The sequence below is a fragment of the Papio anubis genome, chromosome 6 (genome assembly GCF_008728515.1).
Source record: "Papio anubis isolate 15944 chromosome 6, Panubis1.0, whole genome shotgun sequence".
In the NCBI taxonomy this organism is placed as follows: Eukaryota; Metazoa; Chordata; class Mammalia; order Primates; family Cercopithecidae; genus Papio; species Papio anubis.
The window spans coordinates 82507110-82522831 of NC_044981.1; the positions used below are offsets into that span (position 1 = coordinate 82507110).

The following is a 15722-nucleotide window of genomic DNA, read 5'->3' on the forward strand; positions in this document are numbered from 1 at the left end:
GGAGTTTGAGGCCAGCCTGGGTAAAACAGTGAAACCTGATCTCTACCAAAAAAAAAAAAATTAGCCAAACATAGTGGTGTGCCTGTAATCCCAGCTACTCAGGAGGCTGAGATGGGAGGATCACGTGAGCCTGGGAGGCAGAAATTGCAGCGAGCCAAGATCATGCCACTGAACCAGGTTCACTCCACTGCACTCCAACCTGGGTGACAAAGTGAGACCCTGTGTCAAAAAAGAAAAGGAAACAAAAATTCTATAGAGTTCCAAAAAGCAAAACCTGAATTTGCCACAAGCGTACTATGTTGAATCTATGCAAATGAAGTAATATGTAGCCATTTATTAGGTATTATAAGTAATACAGAGATGATTTAAATTATGTGAGAGGATGTCCATAGTTTGTATGCAAATACTATGCCATTTTATATAAGGGACTTGAGCATTGTGGATTTTGGTAACCACAGGAATCCTGGAACCAGTGCCCCCAGATTCTGAAGGACAACTGTAATTAACATCTTAAATCCTAATTGAGATCTGCAAAGGAATTGGAGCAGATAGCTTGGGATCTTTTTATTCATATAATATACTCTTCCCTAGACTCCTTGAGGTTTAAGAGTTAAAAAAATACATCCCTGCCTTTAAGGATTTTGTAGTCTGTTGATGGAAACTCAAAACCAATAGCAATATTATATGAGTCTTTCTACTAGAGTGGAATCTTGATCTGGTGAGGGTACATTACTTAGTGCAGTTCCTGGTATAAAAGTAGATTCTGAATGAATAAAAGAAGTGGGCCATAATAACCCACTTGTCTATTTTCGCTATTCAATTAGTAATGACTAAAGAGGGAGGAGAGAGTGTTCCTAGTCACAGAAAAAAAACATAAAGTAGTATCAAGACAAATGAGAGAATGGAATATTTGGGTAACTACAGGTAGCTCAGTTGTTTGAGTGGAGGGAAAGATAAAAGAGGAAACTAGAACAGATGAGGCAGTGGTCAGACTGTGAAGTCCTTTTTGTATTCCACACTAAGGTTTGTATTTTATTCTGAAATATGTGGTAATTATTCAAAGAGTTTTAAAACCGGGTAAAACGTGATGTTAAGAGTGGGTAGGGAAGGACTGGATAGGATGTTACGTGGGAAACTAAAAGCAACATGTAAGCCTTGGATAGCTTTAGGTCAAGGATACTAGGCAGCCAGAGGAAAGGAACAGAAAAGGCAATGGGAAGAAGGTACAAAAGACAAACCTTTCTGTTTTCCAGAACTTGTCTGGTGCTGTTCTTTTCCTGGAAAGGAGTTGAGTGTCTGTTCCTCCTCTGAATTCATGTCACTTAGCTTTCTGTTCTTGTGACTCATAAATTTAAGCTTGTGCTATTAGTATTTATGATTAACTTATGAATTAAGTAGATTTTTCTGGGCAAGTCACTTAATTACATTGTCTTTATAGAAAATTATTGTGAATTCAAATTCAACTTTTAAAACTTACCTGCTGTATAGCCAGTTTATGATTTGAATGTTGCCTGTTCACTTATTTTCAAGTACACACATGAAAGGTCAGAAGAAAAAAAATTGTAAAATATAGTTTATTTTGTTTCTTTGACATTATGTAAAGATTTCAGGTTTAATTACAACATGAAAATGTTTTTAAAGCAAATTTATTGAGGCGCCTCACCGTTAATGAATCGAAATGACCCTTCAAATTTAGTCGCAGACTGGATTAGAATAGAATGTCAGTGGAATTCCCCTTTTAAATAGTTTAGGTGTGTCTTGTGAGCAATAAATAGAATTCTTTTTTGTTGTTTTTGTTTTTTGTTTTTGTTTTGAGATGGAGTCTTGCTCTGTCGCCCAGGCTGGAGTGCAGTGGCGCAATCTCGGCTCACTGCAAGCTCCGCCTCCTGGGTTCACGCCATTCTCCTGCCTCAGCCTCCTGAGTAGCTGGGACTACAGGCGCCCACCACCATGCCCGGCTAATTTTTTTGTATTTTTAGTAGTCACCGGGTTTCACCGTGTTAGCCAGGATGGTCTTGATCTCCTGACCTCATGATCCGCCCGTCTCGGCCTCCCAAAGTGCTGGGATTACAGACGCGAGCCACTGCACCCGGCCAATAAGTAGAATTCTTATCAGCTTTTGCCATTCCTGGAGAAGAGGCTCAACATTCATATAATACAGATAGTTATCTTCTGCAAGACAGATACCCTTCATCCAGAAATCCTTCATTCTCTGAATCTTTTTTTTTTTTTTTTTGAGACAGAGTTTCGCTATTGTTGCCCAGGCTGGAGTGCAGTGGCGCAGTCTCAGCTCACAGCAGCCTCCACCTTCTGTGTTCAAGTGATTCTCCTGCCTTAGCCTCCTCAGTAGCTGGGATTACAGGTGCCCGCCACCACACCCAGCTAATTTTTTGTATTTTTAGTAGAGACTGGGTTTCATCATGTTGGCCAGGCTGGTCTCGAACTTCTGACATCAGGTGATTCACCTGCCTCAGCCTCCCAAAGTGCAGGGATTACAGGCATGAGCCACAATGCCGGGCCTCTCTGAATCCTTTTTTAAATTCATTTATTTCTCCATCATTTCCTGAATTTCTGAAGAATCACACCCCTTCTCAGAACTTTCACCAGTAAGAACTTGTACCAGTTCTTCTGACATTATTATATGTGCCTTCAGTATTACTTTTAATCATCTTTATGGTTTACTTGGCCATTAAGTCCTCCCAGATTTATTTGTGCCTTTCCGTGTGTAGAATGCAGCTTCACAGACCACCGGTAATTTTTTTCTTTCTTGCATATCGTAATAGAGGAGTGACCTGATTGTTCACCCTTAGCAGCCCCATAAGGCATGTAACAGAGATGCAGATGTTTTACTGTACAAGTTTTAAGGCACAGATCTATCTAGGAATAGTATAATATATACAAGTTTATATGAAATCTAGAGACACCCATATGGTCCCACTTCGTTCCCAGTTTTCATCTTCCCTGTCATTTTTTTAAAATTATTATTCTTTTTAAGAGACAGGGTCTTGCTCTGTTGCCCAGGCTGGAGTGCAGTGTGCAATCCTAGCTTACTGCAGCCTCAAATTCCCAATTTCAAGCAATCCTCCTGCCTCAGCCTTCTGAGTAACTAGGATTACAGGCACATGCTACCATGCCCAGCTAATTTTTTGTTTGTTTGTTTTGGTAGAGATGGGGTCTTTCTGTATTGCCCAGGCTGATCTCAAACTCTTGGCCTCAATCAGTCCTTCCCACCTTGCCTTCCCAAAGCACTGGGATTACAGGCATAAGCCATGAGCCACCATGCCCAGCCTTTTTGTTGTTTTGGAGACAGGGTCTCACTTTGTCACCCAGGCTGGATTGCAGTGGTGTGATCTCTGCTCACTGCAGCCTCAGCCTTCCAGATTCAAGTGATCCTCCTTTCTCACCCCCACAGGTAGCTGAGACTACAGCTGCATACCACCACACCTGGCTAATTTTTGTACTTTTTGTAGAGATGGGGTCTCCCTGTGTTGCCCAGGCTGGTCTCGAACTCCTGAGCTCAAGTGATCCTCCTGCCTCAAAGCCTTCCAAAGTGTTTGGATTATAAGCATGTGCCACCGCCCCCAGCCTAGCCTATCATTTTAAAAATAGGTCTCATCATGCTATTCTTTCTATTCATTTTCTTTTTGGTCATTGTGCTCTTGCTGTTTCTAAAATCAAGGCCAATTCAGTATCCGAGGCTCCTTTTCCTTTTAAGTAAAAATACGTTTGCCGTACAAGTTTAAGCTTGTTTTGGTATAATATTTACTTCTTAACTTATGATAATACAGGCCCTATCAGTTCTCTCTACCTATTTTCTTTGTTGCCTTTTGATCCTGTATCATAAATATTTTATTCCAATGAATGTGGCCACATCCTGTGGCTATCTTATTTCTCATTTATCTTTGTTCCCTTCTTGTCTTTAAAACCTATTTTTATCTCTTTACCCTATGTGTCTTTCAAATGACTCTTACCTTTGTTATTGCTATCTAATAATAATAGTTTAAGATGCTAATTCAAAAGAAAAAGTATGTTGGGCTATGTCTACCCCTACTTCTAATTCTTAAGCTGGTCCCGCTATGAGGTAGGTAATTTGACATTCGCTTTTATGATAGCACTAGAATCTCCACTATTAGGGATTAGTACCTTATTTTATAGAAGCAAACTATTTCAGTACTGATAAGTTTGGAAATATGGGGATGTTCTCAGTTTTATAATTAGATTAGGAGGGTTTTGTTTCAGAAAGATTGCTTATGCAAACAGGAAGAGTTACAGTAAGGATGACATTTATTGATCATTTACTATGTGCCAGACATTATACTAAACTATAACACATACTTAATCTCCTTTAATACAGCAATTTAATGAAGTTTAAGTGCTGTTTTGACCTCTGTTTTATAAGTGGGATATGAAAGGTCAAAAAAGTTAAATTAACTTCCAAGTTTGCCTAGCCATTAAATAATTTCATACCCAGGTCTTAGCTTCTAATACTTATGCGTTTTCTGCCATTCTATGCAGTTCATTTTACATACACACATAACAGACTAAGCTGCAGTGCTTTAGAAGGGGAATCCTTTCATAAGCTGCTATTGCAAGATTTGAGAAAAATCTCAATCTTAACTAAATTCTGAAATAAATTAGTGTTGATTAGTGTAGCTTAAATTAACATTTCCTATTTGCTTTTTCACAGACTGAAGGGGCTGGACTTGCTACCTGTATAGAACTGTGTGTAAAAGCTCTTCGCTTGGAGTCTACAGAAAATACTGAAGTGAAAATATCTATTTGCAAGACCATTTCATGTTTGTTGCCTGATGATCTGGAAGTAAAACGTGCTTGTCAACTGAGTGAATTTCTTATTGAGCCTACAGTAGATGCGTATTATGCTGTGGAAATGTTGTATAATCAGCCAGACCAGAAATATGATGAAGAGAATCTTCCAATACCAAATTCTCTACGCTGTGAGCTGTTACTTGTATTGAAAACTCAGTGGCCCTTTGATCCAGAATTCTGGGATTGGAAAACCTTGAAACGGCAATGCCTTGCATTAATGGGGGAAGAAGCATCCATTGTGTCTTCAATAGATGAACTGAATGACAGTGAAGTATATGAAAAAGTAGACTACCAAGAAGAGAGTAAAGAAACTTCTATGAATGGACTTTCTGGTGGAGTTGGTGCTAATTCTGGCCTTCTTAAAGACATTGGTGATGAAAAGCAGAAGAAGAGAGAGATAAAACAGTTAAGAGAGAGGGGATTTATATCTGCTAGGTTTAGGAATTGGCAAGCCTACATGCAGTATTGTGTGTTGTGTGACAAAGAATTCCTTGGTCACAGAATAGTACGACATGCTCAGAAACATTACAAAGATGGAATTTATAGTTGCCCCATATGTGCAAAGAACTTTAATTCTAAAGAAACTTTTGTCCCTCATGTCACACTGCATGTTAAACAATCTAGTAAAGAGAGACTAGCAGCTATGAAACCATTAAGAAGATTGGGAAGGCCTCCAAAGATCACAACTGCCAATGAAAATCAGAAGACTAATACTGTGGCTAAACAGGAGCAGCGACCTATAAAAAAGAATAGTCTCTATTCAACAGATTTTATAGTGTTTAATGACAATGATGGTTCAGACGATGAGAATGATGACAAAGATAAATCCTATGAGCCAGAAGTGATTCCAGTCCAGAAACCAGTACCTGTTAATGAATTTAATTGCCCTGTAACTTTTTGTAAAAAGGGCTTTAAGTACTTTAAAAATTTAATTGCTCATGTAAAGGGGCATAAAGATAATGAAGATGCTAAGCGCTTTCTTGAAATGCAGAGCAAAAAAGTTATTTGCCAGTACTGTAGGCGGCATTTTGTGAGTGTTACTCATCTCAATGATCACTTACAGATGCACTGTGGCAGTAAACCATATATCTGTATACAGATGAAATGTAAAGCTGGTTTTAATAGTTATGCCGAGCTTTTAACCCACCGAAAGGAGCATCAAGTCTTTAGAGCAAAATGTATGTTTCCTAAATGTGGAAGAATTTTTTCAGAAGCTTATTTACTGTATGATCATGAAGCACAACATTATAATACGTACACTTGCAAGTTCACAGGTTGTGGCAAAGTTTATCGTTCTCAGGGTGAGCTGGAAAAGCATCTGGATGATCACAGTACTCCTCCTGAAAAAGTGCTGCCTCCTGAAGCCCAACTTAATTCATCTGGAGATTCCATTCAGCCTTCTGAAGTGAATCAGAACACAGCAGAGAATACTGAGAAAGAAAGATCTGTGCTTCCTTCAGAAAATAACATTGAAAACAGCTTACTAGCAGATAGAAGTGATGCTTGGGATAAAAGCAAAGCAGAATCAACTGTGACCAAACAAGACCAGATTTCTGCCTCTGAGCTCAGGCAAGTTAATGGACCGTTGTCAAATGGTTTGGAAAACTCTGCTACTACTCCTCTGCTTCAATCCAGTGAAGTAGCTGTGTCCATTAAGGTGTCTCTCAATCAGGGGATTGAGGATAACTTTGGAAAGCAAGAAAACTCAACTGTGGAAGGCAATGGTGAATCTCTGGTCACAGACTTACATACACCAGTTGAAGATACTTGTAATGATTTATGTCATCCAGGTTTCCAGGAGAGAAAAGAACAAGATTGCTTTAATGAAGCCCAGGTTACTCAGAATTCTTTAGTAAATTCAGAAACTCTCAAAATAGGTGACCTTACCCCACAAAACTTAGAAAGACAAGTGAACAACTTGATGACCTTTTCTGTGCAAAATCAGGCAGGATTTCAAAACAATTTACCAACTTCCAAATTTGAATGTGGAGATAATGTTAAAACATCATCCAATCTTTATAATTTACCTCTTAAGACATTAGAAAGTATTGCATTTGTTCCGCCACAGCCCAATCTAAGTAATTCATTAGGAACCCCATCAGTGCCTCCAAAAGCTCCAGTTCAGAAATTCAGCTGCCAGGTCGAGGGATGTACTCGAACCTATAACTCTTCACAGAGTATTGGGAAACACATGAAGACAGCACACCCTGACCAATATGCTGCATTTAAAATGCAGCGCAAAAATAAAAAAGGTCAGAAAGCTAACAACTTAAATACACCAAATAATGGAAAGTTTGTTTATTTTTTGCCATCACCAGTGAACAGCTCAAATAATGCATTTTTTACATCACAGACCAAAGCCAATGGGAATCCTACTTGTTCGGCCCAGTTGCAGCATGTCTCGCCTCCCATTTTTCCAGCTCATTTAGCAAGTGTGTCAACTCCATTGTTGTCCTCAATGGAAAGTGTCATAAATCCAAATATAACTTCTCAGGATAAAAATGAACAAGGTGGTATGTTATGTTCCCAAATGGAAAATTTACCTAATACTGCCTTGCCAGCACAAATGGAAGATCTAACCAAAACAGTTCTGCCTTTGAATATTGACAGTGGCTCAGATCCTTTCCTTCCTTTACCTGCAGAAAGTAGTTCAATGTCTCTCTTCCCTTCACCAGCAGATAGTGGGACTAATTCTGTTTTTTCCCAACTGGAAAATAATACAAATCATTATTCCTCACAGATGGAAGGAAACACTAATTCCTCCTTTCTAAAGGGGGGTAATGGTGAAAATGCAGTTTTTCCTTCACAAGTGAATGTTGCAGATAACTTCAGTAGCACCAGTGACCAACAGTCTGCACCTGAAAAAGTTAAAAAAGACCGTGGGCGGGGCCCAAATGGGAAGGAAAGAAAACCTAAGCACAACAAAAGGGCTAAATGGCCTGCAATTATCAGAGATGGGAAATTTATCTGTAGCAGATGTTACAGGGCTTTTACTAATCCCAGATCACTGGGTGGGCACTTATCCAAGCGATCTTACTGTAAACCACTGGATGGAGCCGAAATTGCTCAAGAACTTCTACAGAGTAATGGACAGCCTTCTCTTCTTGCCAGCATGATTCTCTCCACAAATGCAGTAAATTTGCAGCAGCCACAACAATCTACCTTCAATCCAGAAGCATGCTTTAAAGATCCATCATTTCTACAGCTGCTTGCTGCTGAAAATCGCTCGCCAACATTTTTACCAAATACATTTCCTCGACCTGGCGTGACTAACTTTAATACCAGTGTCAGTCAAGAAGGTAGTGAAATTATTAAACAGGCTTTGGAAACTGCTGGCATTCCCAGTACATTTGAGGGTGCCGAGATGCTTTCTCATGTTTCAACAGGTTGTGTCTCTGATACACCACAAGTAAATGCAACAGTGATGCCAAATCCAACTGTGCCACCCCTGTTGCAGACTGTATGCCATCCAAACACTTTGCTGACCAACCAGAATAGGACATCAAACTCCAAAACTTCCTCCATTGAGGAATGTAGCAGCTTGCCTGTTTTTCCAACGAATGACTTACTACTGAAGACTGTTGAAAATGGTTTGTGCTCTAGTTCATTTCCTAATTCTGGTGGGCCATCACAAAATTTTACCAGTAACAGTTCTCGTGTTTCTGTTATAAGTGGTCCTCAGAACACAAGATCCAGTCATTTAAATAAAAAGGGAAACAGTGCTTCTAAGAGAAGAAAGAAAGTTGCTCCTCCACTAATTGCACCTAATTCTTCCCAAAACTTGGTAACAAGTGACTTAACAACAATCGGACTCATAGCAAAGAGTGTTGAAATCCCAACTACTAACCTTCACTCAAATGTAATTCCAAGTTGTGAACCTCAGAGTTTGGTGGAAAATCTAACACAGAAGTTAAATAATGTTAACAATCAGTTATTTATGACTGATGTAAAAGAGAATTTTAAAACCAGTATTGAGTCCCATACAGTGTTAGCCCCTTTAACATTAAAAACTGAAAATGGTGATTCCCAAATGATGGCTTTGAATTCATGCACAACTTCAATAAATTCTGATTTGCAGATTTCTGAAGACAATGTTATACAAAACTTTGAGAAGACTCTTGAAATTATTAAAACTGCTATGAATTCTCAAATACTTGAGGTAAAAAGTGGATCTCAGGGTGCTGGTGAAACATCACAAAATGCTCAAATAAATTATAACATTCAGCTTCCTTCAGTAAACACTGTGCAAAATAACAAATTACCTGATTCTTCTCAGTTTTCCTCCTTTATAAGCGTCATACCAACAAAAAGTAACATTCCTCAGTCTGACGTATCACATAAGGAGGATCAAATACAGGAAATTTTAGAAGGCTTACAGAAACTAAAATTAGAAAATGACCTGTCCCCTCCGGCATCCCAGTGTGTACTGATAAATACATCAGTGACACTGACTCCCATGCCTGTTAAATCAACTGCAGATGTCACAGTTATTCAGCCAGTTTCTGAAATGATAAACATTCAATTTAATGACAAAGTTAATAAACCCTTTGTGTGTCAAAACCAAGGCTGTAACTACAGTGCTATGACAAAGGATGCACTATTTAAGCACTATGGTAAAATTCATCAGTACACTCCAGAAATGATTCTTGAAATTAAGAAGAATCAATTGAAATTTGCTCCCTTTAAATGTGTAGTACCTACATGTACAAAAACATTTACAAGAAATTCTAACCTCCGGGCACACTGTCAATTGGTGCATCATTTTACAACTGAAGAAATGGTAAAGTTAAAAATTAAAAGGCCTTATGGAAGAAAATCTCAGAGTGAAAATTTGTCGGCCCCACGAAGTACACAAGTGAAAAAACAGCTAGCTATGACAGAGGAAAATAAAAAGGAATCTCAGCCTGCTTTAGAATTGAGAGCAGAGACCCAAACTACCCACAGTAATGTAGCAGTGATCCCAGAAAAACAACTTGTAGAAAAAAAAAGCCCTGACAAAACAGAAAGTTCTTTACAGGTGATTACAGTTACTTCAGAACAATGTAATACAAATGCACTCACAAACATACAAACCAAAGGACGGAAAATTAGGAGGCATAAAAAAGAAAAGGAGGAGAAAAAACGAAAGAAGCCGGTTTCCCAATCCCTTGAGTTTCCAACAAGATACAGTCCTTACAGACCTTATCGATGTGTTCACCAGGGATGCTTTGCTGCCTTTACGATACAGCAAAACTTGATTCTCCATTACCAGGCTGTACACAAATCAGATCTACCTGCATTTTCAGCAGAGGTCGAAGAGGAAAGTGAAGCTGGTAAAGAAAGTGAAGAAACTGAAACTAAACAAACTTTGAAAGAATTTCGATGTCAGGTAAGTGACTGTTCTCGAATTTTCCAAGCAATTACTGGCCTAATACAACACTACATGAAACTTCATGAAATGACTCCTGAAGAAATTGAAAGTATGACTGCTTCAGTGGATGTTGGGAAATTTCCGTGTGACCAGTTAGAGTGTAAATCTTCATTTACTACATATTTGAACTATGTTGTTCATCTAGAGGCAGACCATGGAATTGGACTAAGGGCAAGTAAAACCGAAGAAGATGGTGTATACAAATGTGATTGTGAAGGCTGTGACCGTATATATGCAACCCGGTCAAATCTCCTCCGACACATTTTTAATAAGCATAATGACAAACATAAGGCTCATTTGATTCGCCCAAGAAGATTAACACCTGGCCAGGAAAATATGTCAAGCAAGGCAAACCAGGAAAAATCAAAGTCTAAACATCGGGGGACGAAACACAGCAGATGTGGAAAGGAAGGAATAAAAATGCCCAAGACCAAACGAAAGAAAAAAAATAATTTAGAAAACAAGAATGCAAAGATTGTGCAGATTGAAGAAAATAAGCCTTATTCTCTGAAACGTGGGAAGCATGTATATTCTATAAAGGCTAGAAATGATGCCCTGTCTGAGTGTACAAGCAGATTTGTAACCCAGTATCCATGTATGATAAAGGGATGTACTTCGGTTGTTACAAGTGAAAGCAATATAATTAGACATTATAAGTGCCATAAATTATCTAAGGCATTTACATCACAACACCGAAATCTTCTTATTGTATTCAAACGGTGTTGCAACTCACAAGTAAAGGAAACGTCTGAGCAAGAAGGTGCTAAGAATGACGTGAAAGATTCTGACACGTGTGTATCAGAGAGCAATGATAATTCAGGAACAACAGCTACAGTTTCACAAAAGGAAGTTGAAAAAAATGAAAAAGATGAAATGGATGAACTAACAGAATTGTTTATTACAAAATTAATAAATGAAGATAGCACAAGTGTAGAGACCCAGGCTATTACTTCTTCAAATGTGAGTAACGATTTTCAGGAAGATAACCCCTGCCAGTCAGAAAGACAAAAAGCAAGTAATTTGAAGAGAGTTAATAAAGAAAAAAATGTCTCACAAAATAAAAAAAGGAAAGTTGAAAAAGCTGAACCAGCATCGGCAGCTGAGTTAAGTAGCGTGCGTAAAGAAGAAGAAACTGCTGTTGCCATTCAAACCACTGAGGAGCATCCTGCATCTTTTGACTGGAGCTCTTTTAAGCCAATGGGATTTGAAGTATCATTTCTGAAGTTTCTTGAGGAGTCTGCAGTGAAGCAGAAGAAAAATATTGACAAAGACCATCCAAATACTGGAAACAAAAAAGGATCCCATTCAAATTCAAGAAAAAATATTGATAAGACTGCTGTGACTAGTGGAAATCATGTATGTCCTTGTAAAGAAAGCGAAACGTTTGTACAGTTTGCCAATCCATCACAGCTTCAGTGCAGTGATAATGTAAAAATTGTTTTAGACAAGAATCTTAAAGATTGCACTGAGCTTGTCTTAAAGCAGCTTCAGGAAATGAAACCTACCGTCAGTCTGAAAAAACTTGAAGTACATTCAAATGATCCAGATATGTCTGTTGTGAAAGATATCAGTATAGGTAAAGCCACAGGCAGAGGTCAGTACTGATAATTAATGTAGTATAAATACATCATTTACCATTTTATTTTAAATAGGAAGCCATCAAGCATGCTAGAATTGTGGAACTTTCATTATATTTTTTGTTGTTGTCATGAATTAACCTGGCCAAAAAAAAAAAAAAAAAAACATGACATTGTCATGTAAAACTTTTTTTTTTATCCCTATGGGACTTGAGGAACAGAATCAGTACTTCAGTTATTGTAAATAGCTAAACCTCAAATTTCTATCACCCAATTGCCCTTTTCATGAACTAAACAATTATCTGTGTGATTGGTATGTTTCACCAGGTCACTGCTCATGTATAACAGTACTCTTTATTTGTAGATACCTTTTTTGTATATATTTATTATTGTAAATCATGTGCTGCCACCAGCAGTCTGTAAGTCTAAACTATTAAATGACACATTTATATTTGGAATTTTAATTTTTAACTAAGCGATCAAGTTTTTTAAATTGTTCTTTTATTGTTTTAAATTAAGAACTTTTTGAACTAAAACCAGAAACTCTGCCATAGTTCATTGATTTTTACATGAAACATTTATTTACAAGATGATATCAAGATTACTTTTCACAAAATAGGCACATTATATCAACACTTTGCTCTGCTTTGTAAATTTGCCATCCAGGATTTTGGGGTGGTATTCATGTGAAATTAAAGCAGATTCTTTAGCAGTTTCCTATAGCTACAGTTTTGGTTTTGTTTTTTTTGTTTTTTTTCCTCATTGCTTCTAATTGGATATAGTTACTATGAGTCCATGAAATATAATGGAAATGTGAATAAAGAATTTACTACATTGAAGATTTTAAACATTTGGTATTAAAAAAAAAATCCTTTGTGAATGTGATAGAAAACTAGTAGTGTGGAGCAGTGTAAATATTTGAGGTGGTGATTTGTGAAGTAGCCCAGTATTGCCTTAAATAAAATCACATTTCATTTCTTGTTTTATACATGTGATCTTATAAAGATTTTTTGTTTTGTTTTCCATTTTCTGAGATTTATAGATTGGTGTATAGCTTTAAACTGTATAAAGTTTTGTGGAAAGATTTTTTTAAACATTTTTATAAATCTTAAAATTGATATCATCAAAGTGAGCCCATCTTGTGTTTATAAAATACAAGAGTCCTTAACATTTATAATTACATAGATAAAACACTTTCTATAAGGAAGTTGGATGTTTTGATTTTACTGTTTATAGATGTTAGATTGTACAGATTTGTCTGTATTTCTCACCATATCTAATGATACTTTTTTCATTAGATTGGTCTTCAAGAGCAGTATTAGTTACAATTATTTTGGTTATTCAGTATATAGTTAGCTCTTACAGTTTAGCTTTATTCACCATATTTATACTGTGGATTCACAGCCAGAGGTAGAGGTTATTCCAGGAGAGTTGATGACCTTCATTTAAAGTCCAACTAAAATCAGTACTAGAAACAAAAGAAAACATCCTTGCAATATTTACTTTTGTTTCTGTTTGCCATAAATAGTAACATTGGTTTTTTTATTTTGTGTTTGTTATAAAACAGTTGCATTCACAATATTATTGGCCTGAGATATTGATGATATTGTGATGGTATGAAAATGTGTACATTCCCTGTGCAACATCAGATTTGCAGGAAAAATGAAGCACTTACTGAAATCGCTGGTACTCTGAATAAATAAGCATGGTCAAGGAGTGAACTATTTTCTTTTGGAAATTTCTTTTTAATTTTTATTATTAAAGTATAATTTTATTTTTAGGGCCTTTTGGGTTTTATTGACTAGTTCATTTCACCTCTTTAAGACTTACTACCAATAAGCATAAAACTTGACACGTTAAAATCCCTGCCCTTTGGTAAGCCCACTGTTATTTATTAAAATAAAAGTTATTTTATGGGTGATTAATACATGGGTTTTCTTTTTCCTAAATTAACAATAATTTAAATAACTGAGTAATTTTAATATTAAATTTTTGTTAACAACTGAATGTTTCCATACAGTTTTCTTAGAAGTTGACCTAGCTCTTAAAGGTGGGCACTTGGCAAAACTACTCATATAGCACAGTAGCAAGGAGGTTTATTTCTGATCATTGTAACTATGAGCCGCTGTTAAGTGAAAATGCCAGTGTATTGGGGCTTTTCTTTTGCTCATTAGCTTAAAAAAATTTATAACTAGACATTTCTGTAATTGTTCTACATGTCATAGGGAAGAGTTTGCCAACATTTAATGAAATTTTTATATTCCAGGTAATGTATGCTAAAGGTAGTTATGAGAGAGTGGGCTTTTTAGCATGAAACAGAAAAATCAAATTATGGTAAAAAAAAAAAAATGAATTTAAAGAACAGCATGTTGGTAAATTTTGATATGGAATGTAATGTCTAAGTATTAAAAAAGAATCATAAAATATATTTTTTTCATGGTATACTTTTCCCCACCTATTGTCTTGAGATATCTTCTGCAGCCTAAATTTGCTAAAGTTTTGTCATTAAAAAGTAGGAGTTTTTCCTCTTCTGAACCCCCAAAGTTTGCGTATTACAGGTCAGAATTGTGTTATTCAAAATACATCGTCTTAAGTGAAATGTAACGGTTTTTGAAATTTTCAACAGTGTTAAATTTAACATACATATGTTATTTTAAAGGGCTAGACAGATTTTTAAGGCAAATTTTTATCAAGCAGTCACAGTGGCTATAGATAATAAGATGAAAGGACAATAATACAATACCTAGGGACATCAGAAAGAATGCCCTATTTTTCTGGAAAAGGAGGTAGGTAGGTGTGAAAGTCTTTGTAAAAAATATGAGTTTTGAAAGATGAGTGAATGCTCATTGGTTCAGGGGGACAAGAGAATTTCAGGCTTGGAGGTAAAGCATAATTGCAGTATTGCCAGTGGGCCACTTGTTAAGATAGGAAGTTGAAGAAGATGAAGCTGAGGAGGCAGATGGGTGGCGGGATCAGGAATGTTCTTGTGTGCTGTATGAAGTCTTTATTTTCGTTTTTGAAAATTGTTATTGGATGCATGCAGATTGAACAATTTAATCAGTATCAATTTTAGATAATTGTCATGGTATAGTGGATAAATTGAGTAACTTGGAGATTACTTAGGGGAACCTAAAATAGTCCAGGAAAAAAATGATGGGAGACAGAAGAAAGGCCAGTGAAGTTGGGAAAGAGACTAATGGATAAGAGAAATACTAATAAGTAATGGCTAAGGCAGCCTGTTTCAGCATGTTTATTATAGTGAGACTATTGCTGTGATGAAGTTTTCTAAATTGTGTTCTGTAGTTTTCTCTCTCTCTCTCTGTCTCTTTTCTTTTTTTGGAGACAGAGTCATGCTGTGTTGCCCAGGCTTGGTGCAGTGTGGCGTGATCTCGGCTCACTGCAACCTCTGCCTCCCTGGTTCAATTGATTCTCCTGCCTCAGCCTCCCCAGTAGCTGGGACTACAGATACATGCCACCACACCCAGCTAATTTTGTAGTTTTGGCACAATCTCGGCTCAATGCAACTTCCACCTCCCAGGTTCAAGTGATTCTCCTACCTCAGCCACCCAAGTGGGTGCACACCACCATACCCGGCCAATTTTTGTATTTTTACTGGAGACGGTTTCACCATGTTGGCCAGGCTGGACTTGAACTCCTGACCTCAAGTGATCCACCTGCCTCCACCTCCCAAAGTGTGGGTATCACAAGCATGAGCCACCACACCTGGCCTCTCTTAAAGAATTTAATGCATGTTTGCATATTAAAGACACAAGTTCTGTAAATATGTAAAAAGTTAAAAGTCAGACTTAATTGACTGTGAGAGCATTTTTCTTCTTTTAATGTTAATACTTAGTTATATCCCACTGAACTGGCATTCTAAAGAACACACTTTGAGAAATGCTGATCTT

General features: G+C 37.1%; 1 protein-coding gene across 4 annotated transcripts in view; it reads left to right on the forward strand.

Moving 5' to 3' along the window:
* Window positions 1-13739, forward strand: part of ZNF292 (zinc finger protein 292) — a 107858-nt gene extending 94119 nt beyond the window's left edge. For 2 of the 4 annotated variants that reach the window (XM_021937579.2, XM_003897876.5), the window contains one exon: window positions 4688-13535. In XM_021937579.2, the coding sequence (XP_021793271.2) occupies window positions 4688-11842 (7155 nt within the window). In that variant the 3' untranslated portion in view covers window positions 11843-13535. Of the gene's footprint in view, window positions 1-3504; window positions 4082-4687 lie in introns of those variants that run through there. The other 2 variants (XM_021937581.2, XM_021937580.2) reach the window with 2 other exon arrangements.
* Window positions 13740-15722: the final 1983 nt, after the last annotated feature.